General features: G+C 64.0%; 1 protein-coding gene across 1 annotated transcript; it reads right to left on the bottom strand.

Moving 5' to 3' along the window:
- Positions 1-451: 451 nt before the first annotated feature.
- On the bottom strand, positions 452-14,684 carry PIK3C2B (phosphatidylinositol-4-phosphate 3-kinase catalytic subunit type 2 beta). Its single transcript, XM_062605364.1, has 32 exons — positions 13,785-14,684; positions 12,458-12,558; positions 12,183-12,337; positions 11,968-12,088; positions 10,244-10,355; positions 10,055-10,134; positions 9,917-9,980; positions 9,580-9,726; positions 9,315-9,348; positions 8,834-9,029; positions 7,613-7,735; positions 6,729-6,896; positions 6,519-6,630; positions 6,298-6,440; positions 5,554-5,742; positions 5,359-5,452; positions 5,160-5,254; positions 4,900-5,080; positions 4,673-4,780; positions 4,498-4,590; positions 4,276-4,405; positions 3,742-3,878; positions 3,466-3,635; positions 3,206-3,362; positions 3,005-3,114; positions 2,704-2,905; positions 2,453-2,577; positions 2,260-2,377; positions 2,029-2,110; positions 1,839-1,945; positions 1,626-1,754; positions 452-1,257 (listed from the first exon to the last, which is right to left on the bottom strand). The coding sequence occupies exons 1-32, from the start codon at positions 14,682-14,684 to the stop codon at positions 1,069-1,071; spliced, it is 4,872 nt and encodes a 1,623-aa protein (XP_062461348.1). The 3' UTR covers positions 452-1,068.
- Positions 14,685-19,340: the final 4,656 nt, after the last annotated feature.

The raw sequence follows: 19,340 nt of genomic DNA, 5'->3' as shown, positions 1-19,340 counted from the left end.
GGGGGGGGCACTGCGCGTGCAGGGGGGCAGCGCCTGGGACCGCGGAAACTGGGCTCGGGGGCGGGCGGTGGTGCAGGCAGGGGCGCAAGAGGTGCAGGCAGGGGCGCAAGAGGTGCAGGCAGGGGCGCAAGAGGTGCAGGCAGGGGCGCAAGAGGTGCAGGCAGGGGCGCAGGCACGGCCCACACCACCCGATGCACTCCTTCATTTCCACGCCCCCTGGTGGAGGCAGCAGGGCCCCGGCTCCAGGCCCCCCATCCCTCCATCCCCCCTCATCCCTCCAGTACCCCCCCAACCCTCCATCCCCCCCCATCCCTCCAGCACCCCCAACCCTCCATCCCCCCATCCCTCCAGCCCCCCCATCCCTCCAGCCCCCCCCAACCCTCCAGCCCCCCCATCCCTCCATCCCCCCCCATCCCTCCCTCCATCCCCCCCCCATCCCTCCAGCTCCAGCTCCAAGTTAAAACTTTTAATATAAAGGTTCAGTTCATTCTTCTCGATCCTGAGAAACTTTTCGTCCGTTTACGGAGCTCCTGCTGTAAACAAAGCACCACAGGCACCAAACCTGCCCCGGCGCAGCCGCCTCGGCCCCGGGGCCACAGGGAGGACGGAAGACAGATGGAGGATGAGCTGGGTGATGGGTGTCCCACCAGCGTGGGCACGGGCAGGGCACCAGCTGTCCCCACGGCACTGGGGGCTCAGCCCCATGGGACAGGCCCCGTGCCCAGCCCCAGCACACCGCTCACCTTTGGGAGCGACATCCCCAGATGGGAATGTCCCGGCTGGAGCTGTACCCCGAGCTCCGACCGTCCCCGTGCCTCCCCTCTCCTCCGCACCCGGTGCCCGGCCTCACGCTACTCGTTACTCAGAAAACAACTCCAATCCAGATATCCCAACGGAAGAGTCCCCCCATCCCCGCGGTCCTCCCTCCTCCCGCCCCGCGTTGCTCCCTTGACACAAGGTAAACTTCAAAGAGAAGCCGCCCGCAGCAGCACCCATCGGTGCCCGGTCCCCACAGGCACATCCCGGGATGGGCAGAGCCGCGGGGTCCCCAGCCCCGGTGGTTGCCCCTCAGAGGGTGCCGTGGCCGCGGGACCCCAGGGCGAACCAGCCCATCTTCTCCTGCGCCAGGTCGAGGTCCCGCAGGCGGATGCCAACCTCCCCGAGCAGGATGTTCTCCCAGAAGCCTTCCTCACTCAGCACACTCAGGCGCAGCTCCCGCTGCTGCAGGTCCCCCCGCGGGATCCCATCATAGACCAGCTGGGGGGCAGAATTGGGCAAACTCTCAGCTACAGACCCCTTGAGATCTCCCATCCCCATCTCCATCCCATTGCTATCCCCATCCCATTCCCATCTCCATCCCATTGCCATCCACATCCTCACCTCCATCCTCCACCTCCATCTCCATCCCCATCCCCATCTCCATCCCATTCCTATCCCATCCCATTCCTATCCCCATCCTCACCTCCATCCCCCATCCCCATCTCCATCCCCATCCCATCTGCACCTCCATTTCTATCCCCATCCCATCCCCATCCCCATCTCCATCCCCATCCCATCTGCATCTCCATTTCTATCCCCATCCCATCTCCATCCCCTTCCCATCCCCATCCCCATCCCCATCCCACCATCTCATTGTAGGTGGGGTTGCAGGTTTTTCGGGCCACTTTGGTTTTCCTCTTGGTTGTTTTCTGGGGGTCAGGCAGCAGGTAGGTCTTGACGTAGGGGTCAGGGTCATTGCCATCCTGCAACGGTGGCTGTGGGGCAGAGCCAGGGACACCCCGTGAGCACAGCAGAGGGGTGAACCTCCACCTCACTGCCACCGGGCACCGCACACGTACCAGCCCCCTGATGTGCATCACCATGATGAAGAGCTTGTTGTTCTTGTAGGAGATGGAGAGCTTCACCTCGCCACCAACCTTCCCCAGGGGCCGAGCCCACGTGGCATCTGGAGGAGAGGAGGGACGTGGGTGGGATGGGAGCCTCTCGCTTCACCCTGTGCCGTGCCAGCCCTGCCCCCAGCCCCCCTACCCGCTGCCTTCGGGGTCGGGTTGGTGCCGGCCGCTTTCTCGTCCCGTGGCAGGGGGTGGAAGAAGGTGTAGATGAGGTCACACTGCGGGGCAAGGAGGTGACGTTAGCTGCGAGCACGTCCCGCACCACTCGGGACTGATGCTGGATGTGGTGCATCGACCCCCAGGCACCTCCCCACCTCTCCGGTGCCCCCAGCACCACCCCACCCTGCAGGGACCCCCGGCCCCGCACCTCTGCCACCTCGGGTGCAGCGTGGATGAGGTGCCAGATGTACCCGTTCAGCTCCTCCTTCCGCCGCTCGGCCGCCGCTTCGCCCCGCGACCGCCCGATGAGGAACCTGCTGGGGAAGCTGCAGGGACAGATGCTGAGCAGAGCCCAGGGGTGCTGGGGGGCCCCGAGGGTCCATGGGGGGCTGTGGGGGTACCTGGGCAGCAGCGAGGAGGGGAAGAGGAGGCGCAGCTTGTTGTGCAGCTCCTGGAACTCCTCAAAGCTCCGCTGCACGAAGGTCACCTCGCCTGGGCCCTCCCGCTGCACCTTCACCACGTAGGTCTGCAGAGAGATGGGACATGGAGTGGAGAGCCCAGGGTGCCCTGGACCCATGCAGGGATAGGGAGGAGCATCAGGAGAGAGCCACCCAGGCAGCCCCTTCGCTTGCCCCTGACCGTCCCCACTCACGTAGCCCTTGCTGGGGTTGAAGACCCGCTCATGGCGGCAGAGGAAGACGTCGCGGATCCGGCCGGATGTCTTGATGGTGTGGGTGCGGGGGGCAAAGGAGAGGGTCGGGCGGGCATCAGAGCCCGTGAACTTCATCTGCGCCAGGTTGTGGATGAAGAAGTTGAGCTTGGTGGCCACGCTGCCCAGGCTCGACTCGATCAACCTGCAACGAGGCCACCACGCGCTCAGTGAGCCGAGCCGGTGCCTGCGTCCTCGGCTCCCTCCGTCCTCTCCTGCCCCTGCACACCCCAGTGTCTTCTACCTGGTGAAGTACGTGGTGGCATCAGCATCAGAGTCCTGTGGCCTCAGGGCATCGTAGACGTACTTGAGGTCCTCCAGGTCAGAGAGCTCAGGGATGCCACAGGACAGCATCTGGGAGGCAAGGCACAGATGAGGGCGAGGGGTGGCAGGAGGAACCCTCGATTGTTCCTGGTGGGAAGGGGTGCGCAGCCCCGGCTCTCACCAGCCCCAGCAGGTTGAGGAAGAGGTGGGTGTGCTTGCGGATCAGGTTGTAGGCTTGGCAGCACAGGTCGACGAAGTCATGGAAGCGACTGGAGGGTTTGTCCCCGCCGTTGATGACGTACGCCATGTCCGAAGTGAAGACAAACGGTGCCCGGTCCCTGCGTCGGGGAGGGACAGAAAGTGATGCCCAAGCAGGGGTCACAAAGAGGGGGCTGCAGAGCAAGGGCTGGGGGGGATGGAGACCCCGGGGGCACTTCTCACCTCTTGATGTTGCCGAACATCTGCGCGTGGCCCAGGAACCTGCCGAAGTCGATGTGGAACATGTGCCCCGTGGTCTTGAGCATGATGTTGTCGTTGTGCCGGTCGCAGATCCCCAGCACGTAGGTGGCCACACAGCAGCCGGCACAGGAGTAGATGAAGTTTTCCACAGCCTGGGAAGGGAGGGAAGGAGCCAACCATGGAGAACGGGACGCGAGGGGTTCTCATCCCTGCTGAGTGGGGCATGAGCAGCAGGGACCCTGCCAGGCTCTTCCTCACCTTCTCATACTCATCCTCCCCAGGGTTGTGCTTCTGCAGCCAGTCTGCCAGGGGCCGGTCTTTGAAGGAGCCGGTCACGCCATGCTCCACCTGGATCTTGCGCAGGGTCTCGGCGTTGGGGATCATCTCCACCATGCCTGGCAGTGAGACAGCAGTGTGAGAGCACCCATCCCTCCTGAGGGCTGCCAAGACCCCAGCCCGCAGAGCACAACCCCTTGACTCCCCAGCCATTGACTGACAGCTGCAAAGCCATGCTCCTACAGATGGGCTGCTGGGTTCAGACCCAAAGTGGATCGCAGCTGCCCACAGCAGCTCCTCTCTAGCAGAGCCCCAGGACCTCCTGTGCTGTCGCTAGCCCAAGAGCATCGTTAGTTTTAGACCTCAGAGCAGCTTTCAGTGTCTGAAGGATGTAAGGATGCTGGAGAGGGACCCTTCATCAGGGACTGCAGTGATAGGACAAGGAGTGATGGGTTCAGACTGAAACAGGGGACGTTGAGGTTGATGCCACTGGGGATGCCCTGATGCTGGGGTTACCTCGTCCACGGCCAGTGGAGAAGCAGCGGAAGATGACCATGCGCATGTCCAGCCCCTCCTGCACCCAGATCTTGTTCATGATCCGGATCATCTGCAGCGTCAGCATGTCCTGCCGCAGGTCGTCTCCGCACTGCGAGCCCGTGGGGAAGAGCCATAAGAGCCGGGGGGCAAAGCTGAGGCAGCCCCATGGGGCTGGGGCTGTGCTCGGGGTACCGGGCTCACCTTGAAGATGACACGGATGTTTTCTCCCAGGGGATCAACGTTCTGGAAGGAGAGCTTGAGGGGGACCGCGTTGGAGTTGAAGTAGGAGCAGTCCTGCCGCAGGAGGAAGGCACAGCCCGTCAGGGTGAGCTGGGGGGGAGAGGAGCCCATCGAGCCCCTCGGCTCCAGCACTCACCCGGGGCACGATCCCCTTCACCAGCAGGCTGGGGCTGAGCGGCAGCCGGCACGACCCGTGTGCCTTGAAGAACTGCTTCACGTCCTCCAGCCCCTCACGGAGGATGCCCTGCGGGGTGGGTGGGCAGGGATGAATAGGCATGGATGGGGGGGGCTGAGACACAGCCCAGGACCCCTCCCATCACCCCAGCTCCCTCCTGCACCCTCTCCTATGACCCCAGCACCCACCTGCCGCGCGGACGGCGCTGCGTCCCGCACTTGCTGGGCCAGCCTGGCCAGCGTGCTGACGAGCAGGCACTGCCGGTCAAACTCCTCCCGCAGCCCCTTCCCGCAGCAGCACAGCAGAGCCGCCAGCAGGTACTGGTACCGGATGCTGAACTGCGAGTCCTTGAGGCCGTCCTTCAGCAGCCTGCTCGGAGCAGGGGCAGGACGTGGTCAGGAGAGCCACAGGGTTCCCCCTCACTGTTTTCAGCCCCCCCCGAACCCACCAGAAGAAGTAGTGGGTGATCTTCAGGTCACAGATCGCCCGCTTCATGAGGAAGCGCACCAGCGGGCTGTCCAGGTAGCACTCGTACTTCAGGGCCTGGAGCGGAGATAGTTTTGGGGCACAGCGGGACCAGCTTGCACCCCATGGCACATCCTGGTCCTACCATGCACCCCATGGCACATCCCCGTCCCACCACACACCTGGACCAACTGGGGCAGGTAGTCCAGCAGCTCCGTGTCGGAGATGGAGTCAATCCACTGCACAGCCGTCCTCCTCACCTCCTGGTCCGGGAACCTGCAGCGGGGACAGGCCTCATGGGGACAGCATCCCCAGCACCCCTCCTCCCATTGCAGAGTGTGCATCCCTGCGGCACCCGCAGCCCACCCGTGCCTTACGTGGCGTGCAGGAGCCCCAGGGCATCCTGGTGGCTCATGTAGGTCCACTGGCTGAGCAGGGCGTAGATGTCGGGCAGGCAGCCCCACTCCCAGCTGGGTGCGCTGGCCAGCAGCATGGGCAGGGCACCGGGCGCCGCGTGGCAGTGGGACCGCTTCTCCCAAAGCCGCTTGCGGTCCATGTCCATCAGCCTGGGGACAGGGTCAAGGATGAGGCCTGGGGCAAGGGAGGGGATGGCATTCCAACCCAAACTGTGACATGATTCTGCCATGGAGAGCGTGATCCTGCCTGCATCCCCCTGGGCTGCTCTCTATGGGGCTGCAGGATGCTGGGGGCTCCCCTCATCCCCACGCTGCACCCTGTCCCCGAGGGGACAGCCGGGAGCCCAGCACCCATGCCCGGGGGTGACTGAGCTGCTGCAGGGACATCCTGGCTGTCCCCTGAGGGACCCCTGGACAGGTTTGCAACGAGGTCAGCCCTGCTCTGTGCAGCTGCCAACACTTGATCCTGTCGCTTATAACCAGTGCTGGGTGACTCCTGGCCTATGCCAAGCTGGATGAGAGGCTGGGCAGCTGCTCCCTTGGGGGGGAATGGAAAGACCCTGCCCAGGCACCCGGCTCTGACAACACCAGGCTCCAGCATCATCCCCAGTGCCCAGCAAGGTCAGACGCTGACACCCCCTGGGCTGTCACAGCAGGGTCCCCCCCGCAGGGCGATGCCAGCGTCACCCCGGGTCCATCACTTACCAGTAGAGAGATTTCTTCTGCATCGCCTCCCGCAGCTGGCGCTGATCCTCCTCCCCCAGGCTGCCGAACTCGTACCTGGGGCTGAGCTCAGCTGCCGGCGGGCTGGTGAACTTCACCTCGAAGGCAGACGTGGGGAAGTCGATCTGGGGCAGAGCAGAGGGTGAGTGGGAGCCGCACATGGGGCTCGGTGGGGGGGTGTCCCCAGGCCCCCCGGGACAGACCTGCAGGATGACACTGTCGGGCTGGTTGAAGTTGGGGGCGCTGGACCTGGCTCTGGAGTTGTCCTGGGTCGCCGGCCACAAGCCCAGGAGCTTCCTCCCGCAGGTCAGGACCCTGGAGGAGGAGGAAGGGTGAGGGCACCGCTGCGGTGATGCTGCCCCCGAGGCACCGGCCCCCCCCCGGCCGTGCCCCATGGGGGGTGCCCCACGTACTGCCTGAAGTTGAAGAGGGGGGTGGTCACCCAGCCCAGGGCCTCGGGGACGCGCCGCTGCCTGTTGGTGTCGGAGGAGCCCCCCGGGGGTGGGACGGGCACGGCGAAGAGCGTGAGGCTGAGCAGCGTCTCCCGCGGCAGCCGGTTCACCTGGACCGGGAAGCAGATCCTGCGGGAGAGCAGCCACGGCTCAGCCCTGCCGGGGACGGGACCCGAGCTCCCCACGGGCCGGCCGGACCCTGCCTGCGGGTGCCGAGTGTGTCCCCGGAGAGCCCAGCCCAGCGGCGCCCTTGCTGCTGGCACTGGGGGTGCCGCATGCCCCCAGCGCGGGACGAGGGCCCCACGACACGGGCAGGATGCAGCTGGGTTTGGGGAGCGCACCCCAGTGCCATGGAGGGTCCCCACCGCGCACTGACCTCGTCCCACGGCCAAGGGGGGCTACGTGGGACCCCGGGGCTGAGGCTCCTCTGCGATGCTCCCCGGGAGCCCAGGGTGGCAGCTACACCCCCGCCATGGGCAGCAGGGGCCGGGGCTGCGGGCACGGCTCCGCTCCCCGCCGGCCGCTCGGCGCCTGTCCTTGGGGGCTCCGGCACCTTCTAAAATTACCCCGTCCCATCCCCACCTCCCTGCGAATGCCCGGCCCGGGCTCGGCGCTGCCTCCCTGCCTGCTCCCGGAGCTATTCTGGGAGCAGATCCCCTTTCCCGGGAGCAAACACGCAGGTCCAGGGCGGGCAGGGCTGCTGCTATTCCCAGGGATGACACAAGAGCTTCCAACACCCAAAACCGAGGGAGAGGTGCCGAGAGGAGCTGCAGGAGCAGGGCAAGAGGAAAGCTGGGTCTGGCACCGGGACCCCCTGCCCACCCCATGGCCGGGTGCTGCCTTACTGCTGGTCCCATATGATGAGGTGAAAGAGGTATTTGTAGACGTTGGCCTTCTTGGTGAGCAGGGGGCTGCACAGCTCCTTGCCACCGTGGCTGAGGGAGCAGGAGAGGTAGAAATCTTCATAGCTGCAAGAGGAACAGAGGGAGCTGTGAGCCGGGGGGGTTCAGCTGGGGCAGGGGAGCTGTGAGCTGGGGGTGCACCCCACCATGGGGCAGACCCACAGCAGTGGGGTGGGGAGGATGGGAGCTGCGTCTTCCTGAAGCTGGGCTTGGGAAAGGGGCTGTGCCAGGAAGGGGGTGCAGCGCTGGGCGCCTTGTCCCCATCACCATATGCCACCACACATACCATCACACGGGGCTGCCGGGGGGCCCTGCCATGTGGCAGGTGCCGAGCCACAATCCAGGCAGGGCCGGGGTCAGGGGATGCCGGCATTTCCCAGGCTTCCCGCTTTGTTCGGAGCCACTCACCAAGGGGAATACATTAAGGGCAGGACAAAGGCGAGGGGTCCCCGGCGGGGTGGCTGCTGCTGGCGCCGGTGCCTCGCACGCCCGGACCCCCGCATCCCCCCTGAGTGGAGCTGGGAGCGGGTACAGGGCACCCGAGGCACAGAACAAAGGAGCACGTCGCTGGTGTGGGGCAAGGGCAGCCCAGCCCTGCTGCACTGGGGCCATCTGTCACATCCCTGGGGTGATGCTGAGCCCGGCAGTGATGCTGCATCCCCAGGGATGCGTGGGGTTGGGACTGGTGAGCACGGCAGAGCCCTTCCTGCCCAGGAGCTCCAGCATCAGCTGCCTGTGAACAACCCTCACTGCCTGCTGATCACCACACCCCAATATTCCTACCCTTTAGGAGGCTTGGGGTGAGTTTAGCTCTTATTCCATCCATGCCTGCTGCATAGAAAACCATAGAATCCCAGACTGGTTTGGGCTGGAAGGGACCTTAAAGCTCATCCAGTTCCAACCCCTGCCACGGGCAGGGACCCCTTCCACTGGAGCAGCTTGCTCCAAGCCCCTGTGTCCAGCCTGGCCTTGAACACTGCCAGGGATGGGGCAGCCACAGCTTCTCTGGGCACCCTGTGCCAGCGCCTCAGCACCCTCACAGGGAAGAGCTTCTGCCTCAGATCCCATCTCAATTCACCTTTATCCCTCTCTGTGGGCCAGGGACAAGCTCCTCAGCCACGCAGGGCATGCAGAGGCTGAGCGGGGCCCTGGCAGAGCCCGTACCTGGCAGCCCAGGTGATGGGGATGCGGTGGGTGGCATAGACAGTGAAGGCGAGCGGGCAGGAGAGCAGGCGAGCCTCCCGCGCCGCGCCGTGCTCCCGGCTGCCCTGCACTGCCGGCTGGAAGTCCGCGTTGAAGGTGCTGCAGTAGAGCTCCACCAGGTTGAGGATGGCGGCCGTCAGGCTCTCCACGATCCTCTCTGCAGGGGTGACACGGGTGGTGTGGGGTGGTGGCTCCCCCGCCGCCCCCCACTGCATCCCACTGGGCTGGGGTTGGGATGCAGGAGGGAGCCTGGGCAGGATCCCCCAGGACAACGCAGTTTGAGAGGGAGAATCTCAGGCTTCCCGTTTTGCTGGGCTCACGGAACAACCTCCATCACCTCTTTCCTTAAACCAAAACCCTTTTGGCCTCACTAATTGAGGGGGTTGAAGATTAAAAGCACCAAGAACTTGAGCCCAGAAGGGGGGGAGGAGAGCACAAATACCTCGATTTTCCCTCTTGGCCAGAACATTTGGATCCTGTTGAGGAAAAAAGAGAAACCACCGGAGCAGCATCAGAGCGAGCCCTGGGGGGAGCCGCTCGCCGAGCCAGAGCCGTGTAACCAGACCCTGCCTGGGCAGGCAGCGGGGCCAGGCAGCGCCTGCTCCCAGCTCTTGAGGAATTTTCCATGTGGTGCTAAGGGTGGAAGCTGGGAACGGAGCCTGATGTGGGAACGCACTTCCCACCGGCGGGAAGTGCCCGTCTCTCACCTTCTGGATTTTGGGCTGCATGCGGGAAGGGCAGGGGGGCATCTGGTTGAGCGCTGCTGTGATCTCCTGGGATTCCACAGCAGCCAGGGCATTGCAGATGGCCATGACTGACTGGATCACCCGTTCTGCCTTCAGCGGGAAGTCTCCCTGTGGAGGGCAAAGTGGGGGTGAGGCAGGGCCTCCAGCAGCCAAGGGCAAGGTGAACCAGTCTGTGCCATTGCCATGGCTTTACCCTTCCCTGATGCACCCTTAGAGCCCCATAACAAAAAGGGGAAAGAGACTGCAGTGAATGAGGGAAGGTGGCCCCCAAAATGCCCCCTTGGCCCCTGCTGCTCACCTCAGCTGCCAGGAAAGCATCCACCTCGTTGTGGAAGGTGTCAAAGAGGAGGCTCAGCGCCTGCCTAGAGGACAGACAGTGAAGCTCAGCCCTGGCCAAGAGGGCACCCAACACAGGGGACCAGTCCTGTCCCCCTACCTGCTGATGGTCTGCTTGATGGGCCTCTCCTGCAGGTGGATGTAGTGGTTGAGGGTGGAGGGGCTCTGGTCATCATTTGCCTGGAGATGGAGAGAGTGCGTTCGCCATTTCCGGGTGTTCCTGCAGCAGGGAGATGCCAGGGGCACCCCTGCTCTGCTCCCCACACTGGAGGGGAGAGGGGGCACCCACCGTGCGGGCCAGGTCACTACGCAGCCCCTTCCTCTTCATCAGCTGCAGGTTGATGTCCATGTCGAACTTCCTGCAGTGCTGGATGTACTCGTGGCTGCCCAGCGCGTGCTTGCTGCAGGGACAGAGCCGTCCCGGTGAGCACACAGCCCCTCTCCACCCCATGGGGTGCCCCAAAACCCAACCCGGGATCCCCCATCCCAACGCCTTTCAGCCAGGCAGCGTTGGCTGGGCCCAGCCTGGCCGCAAAGGGATGTTTGTGCCACTGGGTAGCTTGTGCTAGGAAACGTAAAGAATAAGCTATTGTTTTCCCTCTTTCCCTTGTGCCCTCCGAAAACCCGGCACGATGGAGCCAGGAGAGGGTGTGGAGGAGCCCATCCTGCCAGGACCTGCCCATGGATGTGTGGGAAGTGAGTGTGGACCCAAGTAGCTGGAGGATGCTCTGGCTGCATCAGCCTGGTCCCACCATGCCCACCAGCACGGGAAGCCCTCCTGGAGCTGATCCAGCCCTGTGCGGCAGAGCCATGGCAAGTTGATGAGGGGTTACAGGAGCTCCAGGCAGGATGGAGCTGCAATGGCAAGAGGTGGAGGAAGGGTTGGGAAAAGCACCCTTGGGACTGGCATCCTGCACCCCCTGCCTGGTCCTGCTCCCCCTGTGCCTTGCCAAAGCAAAGGGGGGGCAGCTCAGGGTGGTTTGCAGAGCTCAAGGCCCCGGTGGCTCCACAGGGAGGGGTCTGGCACCTCCTCAGCCACGGGAGGATGTGGAAAGAAAAGATTGGTGGCAAAAGGGATTTATGTCCCAGGCCTTTCCCAAAGCTCCTTTGAGACCCAGCAGCAGTGGGGAAAAGCTCGCCAGGGCCCGTCCCGCTCCGTGCCCAGGGTGCTGCTGCCACACAGAGTCAGGAGCTCCATCCCTTTGGGAAACGCCCTCCAAGCTGCCTGGATCCATCCTGAGGGGGGCACTCCCGATGGGAATACCCCCTTCACGCAGCCCTGCCGCTCCAGAGGCAGGAGCTGGCTCCCTGCGCCCTCCGCTCCGGGGCCGCACAGGCTGAGCCATTCCCAGCCGCCCCTTTAGGGCCTAAACCAGCAGCTCCCAGACCCCATGGCAAAGCTCCCACAGCTTTCCCATGGCCCGGCCAGGCCCAGGGCAGAGCTCCAGCAGCAGGAGCTGGCTCGCGCGTGCCTCACACCCAAGGCTCCTGCACCTTCCTCTGCAGAGCTCTCCCGAGCTGCAAGACCCCCAAATCCCTATGGAAATGCAGCCTTCTCGCAGGACAGGCAGCGGGAGAGGGAGGTATCTGTGCGGATCTCCATCCCCATCACTGCAGTCCTGATGCTCTGTGCCCTCGCACTGCTCCCGACATGTCTCTTTTCCACCTCTGCCTGTAATTCCCCCAGGAACATGGAGAAGCCAGGCTCTGCCACTCCAACCACGACGTGGCTGTTCTTAACGCTTCTCCAAAGAGCTTGCTTAGCAGCTCCCTGGTTTTCAGGCCTTTCTCCAGGTGCACGGGGGTCAGTGTGATGGATACCCTGCCACCGGGAGAGTTGCTCCCACGACACACCAGAGCATCACCATGGCTTGGGAGGCAGGAGACGGAGCGGAGAGGCTCCTGCTGGGATCAGCCCCGGCCATCCATCACACCCTGCTGCGGCTACACATGGGCCAAGTGTGAGCCCGGGGATGCTGAGGGTGTGCTGTGTGCCCCCCCTCCGACACTCACTTCTGCAGGAACTCCTCCAAGCCGCAGATCTTGAGCACAAAGTCCTCGACGTCGATGCTGTGCAGCTCATCGTGTGTGTAGCACAGTGCCTGGTAGATGAGCAGGTCCACGGTGGAGGAGCCTGCGGGGAGGAGCAGCAGCACCGTGGGACCCCCCTCAACCTTCCCCCGGGGGTTTGGGGCTCGCTGCAAGGGGAGGGACAAGGGAGCACTCACAGTCGCAGGTGAAGGTGAGGGGCTCCCGCAGGCTGTCACACACCACCGTCACCTTCAGGCTCACGCCATGGCCAAGCTGCTCGGGGCTGAGGTTCACAGCGCTCCACACGAGGCCAGTGAGGGAATAGTCCTGGGTGCTGTAGCTGGAGCGCAGCCTGGCGAGGCAGGGACACGTCAGGGGTGCTGCCCTGCTTTGGGGCTCACCCCGGTCCCCCGAGCACCCCAGGTGTGGGGCGCGCTGCAGCAGGAGGCCCCAGCCCCATGCGGGTACTCACACATCCAGCATGTGGCAGAACGCAGCCACCTCCTCGTCCCGCTCCTCCGACACCTCGAAGAGCTCGTAGCCATTGGCAAAGGAGTGCGGCCGGGGGGCAACCTGTGGGGCAGAGCACAAGCCCATGACCTGGCTGCAGTGTCCTTGGGGGACTCCAGCCCATTGCCCCATGGTTACAGCTCCCTGCTACAGCACCGGGCACGCAGAGACTGTGTGCACGCGGTGCTGCTGCGGCTGAGGGAGGGCAGCGCCGGGGACACGTGGTAGAGACAGGACATGGGGTGCTGGGTTCCAACTGGAACAGGGGACGTTCACCCTGGGGATAAGGCAGAAGCTCTTCCCTGTGAGGGTGCTGAGGCGCTGGCACAGGGTGCCCAGAGAAGCTGTGGCTGCCCCATCCCTGGCAGAGCGCTGCCCATGCCTATGCCCATGTCCTGCTGCTGTGGTGCCGGGGCAGGATCCCCGCACACTGGGGTCCCTGGGCCTCCATCGCCCTTCCCCAGTGAACAACGGCCCCACTGCCAGACAATGAACCCAGGCGGGGGGGGGGGTGGGGGGGCAGAGCAAGGTGGGGGCAGAGCAGCCCCTAAGGAAGGGGTTGATGCTCTTTGTCAATGAGCCCCTGGCACTGAGGAGTGCCCTGCACAGGCCCCCCCAGCCCCATCTGCGTCCCTGCTCGCCGGGGACAGGGAGGTGACCTCGGCCCTCATTGATGCCCTCCTCTTGCTGGGGGCAGGATGAGCTGTTCCAGAGCCAGCAGCAGGCACCCAGCAGCCCCCAGGAGGGGCAGCAGCAGCCCCAGCGCCTTGTGCACAGCGGGGACACATCCTGCTGCTGCTCGGGGAGGGGACGAAGGGAGCTGGGCTCAGGGAGGCTGCTGCGAGCCCAAGAGGAAAGCGATGGCCTGGCTCTTGGGGGAAGGCTCCCGGCTGTTCCCAGAGGATGTGGGGACCCCTCAACGCGAGCCTGCTGTGAACCCCCTGCAGCACAGCCCAAGGCAGCGGCTCCTGTGCCCTGGAGCTGCAGGACCCTCGTGTCCTTGGTTCCTGGCCCTGGATCACCCTCCCGAGGGCTCTGCACCATCCTGCACCCCTTGGGGAGCTGCACAACCTGGGACGGGCTCATTGAGCCCCAGGGACGGCGTCTCAGAGCTTGGATGCCTCTGACCAGGGTGCAAACATGACTGGGGAGCCCCAGGGATGGGGCAAAGAAAACCAACCCTGAGCACAGGAAACGCAGCGAGTGCACGGCCCCATTGGCAACCTCCCAGCTCTGCCATTGCCCCAGCTCCAGCCCAGCCCCATACCAGGAAGACAAAAGCCTCTCACCGGGTCGCCGGAGATCCTGCGGTTCTTGTTGGGTGCCAGGTTCTTCCTGCTGCCGAAGCGGGACCCGTACGTCCGCGGGGGCACCTGCGGGGGCATGGTCTTGCTGCGCGCCACCGGCTTCCCACTCAGCTCCTTCTCGAAGATGCCTCTGCCCTCCTTCCAGCCGCGGGCAGCTTCACGCAGCACCTCCGACTCGTAGGTGGCCTTCAGGTTGAGGCAGGTGATGGCATCATTGATGCCGTACGGGTCCTCCTCCGAGATGCGGCGCCCGAGCAGCTTCCCGTGTGCGCGCTCCTGCGCCGCCGAGAACGTGTTGATGTCCCTGGGCTGGGGTCCCTTGGTGGAGGACGGGGGGGACCCCTTCCCCGGGCGCTGGGTGCCCTCGGGGGAGCTCCACAGCAGGTGCCGGGGGGGCAGAGGGGGCGGCGAGAGCTTCTTCGGGGAGCTGCTGCTGCCATTGTGGGGCTCGGTGCCGTTGAGGGGCTCCCCGAGGAAGTCCCCCCCCGGCCCCTCGAGGATGTATAGGTACTCCCCAGCCAGAGGCCCCTTCAGCCAGGGCTGTGGGTCCAGAGGCAGGGGGCTGGGGCCGGCAGGGGGGGCTCCGGGCACGGGGGCACCGTCGGGTACCAGCGGGACGTTGTAGCTGAGCAGGGGGTCAGAGCCGGAGAGGCCCCGCGCCGCTTTGATGCCAGTGCAGCCGCTCCTGTCCGCAGGCTCGTCCCAGGAGATGAGGGGCTGGTCCCCGTGCTGCCGGGCCCGGCTCTCCTCCTTGTCCTGCCGCAGGCGGGATAACGCGTCGTATTCCATCTGCAGCGCCTCGGCCAGCGCCAGCTCCTTGCGGCTGATGCCCACCGACTCCAGGGACTGCCAGTGCTCCCCATTGCCGCGCGTGGAGGACATCGCTCCGGGGCCCAGGACCTCTTCCTGCCGGGCGCGGGGTCAGGAGGAAGGCATGCTGCGCCGCCAGCCACCTGGGCATGGGGAGAGGTGAGGGTTAAGCTCAGGGTCTAGCTGGAAAAATGGCTTCCGTGGGGACCTGACAGGCCGGGAATGCTCCCCTTCACCAGCACTTCGGTCCCTGCCGGCTGCTGTGGGCTTTTCCTGGAAAAGGAGGAATCCCAAAGGCTGGCAGTGCTCCTGGAGGCTGAGCAAAGAAAACGTGCTTTTAACCCAAAAGCAATAAAACAAAACCCATTTCTGGTGGCTGACAAAGCCACAACCCCAGTCCCGTCTCCAAGAGAAGCATCGGCAGCTCGCTGAGGTCCTGACAGAGAAACAATCCCGCCTGGCAGAGCTGAGGCTCCGTGTGTGCCGACGGGATGCAGCCAGACCCGCACCAGGGCAGCCGGGATGCGGGAATGGGGATTGGGATAGAGATGGGGATAGGGATGGGGTTGAGGATGGAGATAGGGATGTGGATAGGAATGGGGAGGGGATGGGATTGTGGATACAGATAGGGATGGGGATGGGGAGGAAGGCTCAGCCTGCACCAGGCACAGCAACCCCATGGTGCCAACGCCAGCCAGAGAAGAGCATCTCGAGCAGGTGGCTCAGCCCCTTCCCTCCGCAGCTGCACCAGGACAATGCAAATCCACATGGAAAAGCCCCGACCTCTCCTGGTCACTCTCCAAGTCCTCGGGCAGGGGCAGGACCGGAGCTCAACCAGCACCTCCCGCTTCAGGGTCCTGCCCTGTTCCCACCCAACGCCCATCCCATTACAAACACGACTCTGGACTGGGAGCTCCCGAGGCAGGAATTCCAGAGCCGCAGACACAAGCAGAATTTCTCCCTCTTTAAAACCCCACTGCTAATAACAGGGATCATTTTCTGACTTGGAATTTCCTGGCATTCGCCATGGTCACGTCAGCCTCAGGGGATCCATCCCGCCTGGGATTCCACCCTCCATGGAGACCCGCAGGAGGGAAACCCCCTTGTTCCCTGGAGCCCCTTTGCCCTAAGCTCTGAACGAGTTTAACACAACTTTCTTCCCAGTTTGCACCGCAGGGAGGCTGCAGCTTTGCAGGGACCCAGAGAGGCACATCCCTGCTGTGACCCACCAGGAGCTGCTGCTGTGTGAGGGATATCTCTCCATCCATGTGCTGCTCAGGTGCATGGAGTCAGCCTTCCTGTGGGCACACCCTTGAGAATCATGGAATGCTTTGGGTTGAAGGGACCTTAAAGCTCCTCCAGCTCCAACCCCTGCCCTGGGCAGGGACCCCTTCCACTGGAGCAGCTTGCTCCAAGCCCCTGTGTCCAACCTGGCCTTGAGCACTGCCAGGGATGGGGCAGCCACAGCTTCTCTGGGCACCCTGTGCCAGCGCCTCAGCACCCTCACAGGGATGACCCCAGCCCTTGTGCAAAGAGATGAGCATCAGTTTGGGGGCAACTTGAGGCACTCAGCAGCCAGCTCCCAGCATCTCCCGGGATCCCACAGGATCCCACAGCAGAGCCAAGGCTCCAGCCAGGGACAGGGACAGGAGCCCAGGACAGAGCTGCAGGGACTTCCTGTGCACCCCAGCTCCCCCCATCCCTCCCTCCCTCCCTTCCCCTCGCAGGCAGCTGTGCTGGGAGCAGCTCTGAGATGTCCAAAGCATCTGGGAAGCCATCAACCACCTGAGGGTGAGGAGCAGAGCGAGCCCTGGAGTGGCAGTCCCTGATGGGGAGCTGGAGATGGAGGTTGTGCCTCTCAGGGACACAGTTCACACCCGTTTATAACCCTGTGGAGGGAGGAGCGGCCAGGAATAGGATAAAGCAGCAGCCTTCACCTCCGGGCCTGCAGGTCCATCCACCCTTCCTGGTGCTCCCCTGCAGCAGGGCTGTGCTCCCAGCACCTCCTGCCCGGGCAGGAGGATGCCGGCGGCTTCCCTGCCTTGGGATCACTGAGCATTGCATCCCTGAGGCCATCCTCCAGCAGCGGGGATGCTCCAAGGTCTGCAAGGCAGAGCCAGACCCACACAGGTGGTGACATGGAGGGGACAGGCTCCCAGGGACCTCCCATCAGCACCAGCACGACAGCCCCAGCTCCTCCGGCTCCAGAGGAAACTCTCTGGTCTCAATTTGCTTCCCTTCCAAAATGGGATGGAAATGGAGCAGTTTTGGACCTCTCAAGCAGTGTCATGGCCAAGGAAACCCCTTTGGGTGAGCCCCAGTATTCACCCTGGTTTGGAACTGGAGCTCCCACAGGGAACCTGCTATTGGAAACTGAAACTGAAACCCAGGGAATTTAATCCCTGGAGCCACACTCGGCACAACCCAAACCCAACAAAACCCAGCCTCCTGAGGTGCTCAGTGTGAATGGATCCATTCCCTCCCAGACACTTCCAGGCAGCTCTGCCTATTCCCATCCACAAGTCAAGGAACTTGTGGGAGCTTCCAAAGGGGGTCTGGAGCTGGTTCCCCCCAGCAGCGTGACGGGAAGGACCTGGAGCTAATCCCTGCCCACCAGGATCCAGCCCCACAGCAGGGTTCCTGCAGGCTGGGTATGAAGGACACAGCTCCTTCCATACACCCCACAACCTCCCACTGCCGGGGCAGGTCTGCAATGAGGAGACCCCCCCCCAGTCCGTGATGTGCAGCAAAACAACGCCAGGCAGCTGCCATCCTGCACGCACCAGACCCTGGGAACAGCCGGAGCCACTCGCTTCCAACCTGTTGCCTTATGGCAGGAATTCCTTCCTCTTCCAGCCGATACGTCTCCTTGTTAACAGCCCAGCAAAGCCCAGCCCGGTCCAAGCTCTCCGGGGCAGGCAGGATGTGAAGCTGAACGATGCCAAAGGCTCTTCCATCATTTTAATACGTATTTCCCCCCTCGGGAGGAAATCCTGCCCTGGGAAGAGGGGTTGGGTTTGGGATGGGAATGTCCCCGGTGTGACTGGGGGCAGCCGAAGAAGGGAGCTCTGCAGAGGCACTACCTGGAGCTGAGCCCACCGTGGGGCTGATGGAGGGGACAATGGGGTGTCCCAGACTGGCGTAGGGGAAGAACAAGGGACAACAGAGCCCTCCTGGGCAGCCAAGGTTCGACAGCCCCGTGCTCAGCTCCATAGGAGATGCTTCACTTCACCCAGCGCCTGCAAACCGATGGGGGCACAGGGAAGAGCAAGCGGGGTCCCTTCCCCTGCTGCATCCCCATCACCGAGATACCCGGTGCCTCCTCCTCCCTGGCTCGGGGAACACAGACACAGCCAGACTGGGAATGAGCCAACCCTGGCTGCTTCCGCACCCAGCACCCATCCCCAGGGCCACGTATCTCGGTGCTCAGCTTCCCCAGGGGATGCCAGGGACAGGTTTGCAGCTCCGGCACTCGGCTCCTATGCAAATCTCTGCTTCCCCCGGCACCGCGGCTGCCTGCACGGCAGCGCGGGTGTGTGTGCACCTACCGGCTGCAGCCCTGCATGCACAGCCTGCAGCAGCACGCTGCCCTCCCTGCCTGCATCCCTGCCTGCGCTGCCCTCCCTGCCTGCATCTCAGCACCCCAGGTGAGCCCCAAGGGATGGATCCTGCTGCCGTGATTCTAGTATCCCAGTGCCACACGCTCTGCAGGGCTCTCCCTGCCCCAGCTGCTCCTACAGCGAAGCCTCAAGGTGCTGGAGCCGCTGGGGTGCACCCCTGTGCCCACAGCACCCTGTTGGGGTGCAGGGAGGTGCTGGCTGGCCCCACACCGCAGGACCCAGTCTGCAATAGGAACCAAGTCCTTATGCTGCTCAGTGCTGCTGTGCCTGCAGGGTGGGAGAGAGCTGCAGCCCAAGGACACAGCAGAGACACAGGCTGGACACACTCCTGCGTGCACCCAGCGCATAGGGAAACCCCTCACTTGGGATGGGACCACAAATGCTGCGAGCCCCAGCATCACTGCCCCATCCTGCCCCACAGCCGGGATGCTGGCATGCACTGCCTGCACATGTGTCCTTAGCATGCACCAGGCCATGCTTGCACACACACACAGAGCACCTACTCATACCTTAGTGTGTGAGGAGGGCTGGTGCCTGGCCTGGAGAAGCAGCTCTTTTTGGCTGCTTTTGGGCCCTGGCAGCAGCATGGATGCTCTCCCTGCTCTGGCTTCACTTGATACTGAGGATGGTGCTCCCGAGGCGAGGTGGGGCTGGCGCCTTCCTGGTGCAGTTAACGCAGGGGCCAGCACCCCATTTATTTCCATCACCCCCAGCTCCCTGCTGCCCATCCCTGTGCTCTGAGAGGAAAACACTGATTTTCCCTGATAACAGCAGTGCTGGTTCCCGCGGCCCAGATCCTGCCTGGCCTTACACACACGAGCAGCTGCGGGGAAGCCGCTCCATCCCCTTGCTCAGGGGTAACGGCTCCCAGACCTCTGGAGTTCACTCGAAAACACACGCGTGAGCCAGTTCAGGATGCAGAGCACGGCCCCGCAGGGGCAGCTGGAGCACCCCGGGAGCGCCCCCCGTGGCTTCGGTGCCCTGTGCTTGTCCCTGTCCATGTCCCCATCCCCATCCCCATCCCGCTGGGGGGTCTCTAACACGACGGGAGCCGACAGGACCTCGCCCCCCCCCCTCCGCTTTGCAGATGAGGAACTTTGCACTTTGA

Source organism: Pezoporus occidentalis, unplaced genomic scaffold (assembly GCF_034315485.1).
Source record: "Pezoporus occidentalis ecotype Australia unplaced genomic scaffold, CSIRO_AGI_Poc_V1 ctg92, whole genome shotgun sequence".
Classification (NCBI taxonomy): domain Eukaryota; kingdom Metazoa; phylum Chordata; class Aves; order Psittaciformes; family Psittacidae; genus Pezoporus; species Pezoporus occidentalis.
Note: the sequence above shows the minus strand (reverse complement) of the source record. Positions and strands in the feature narration are given on the sequence as shown.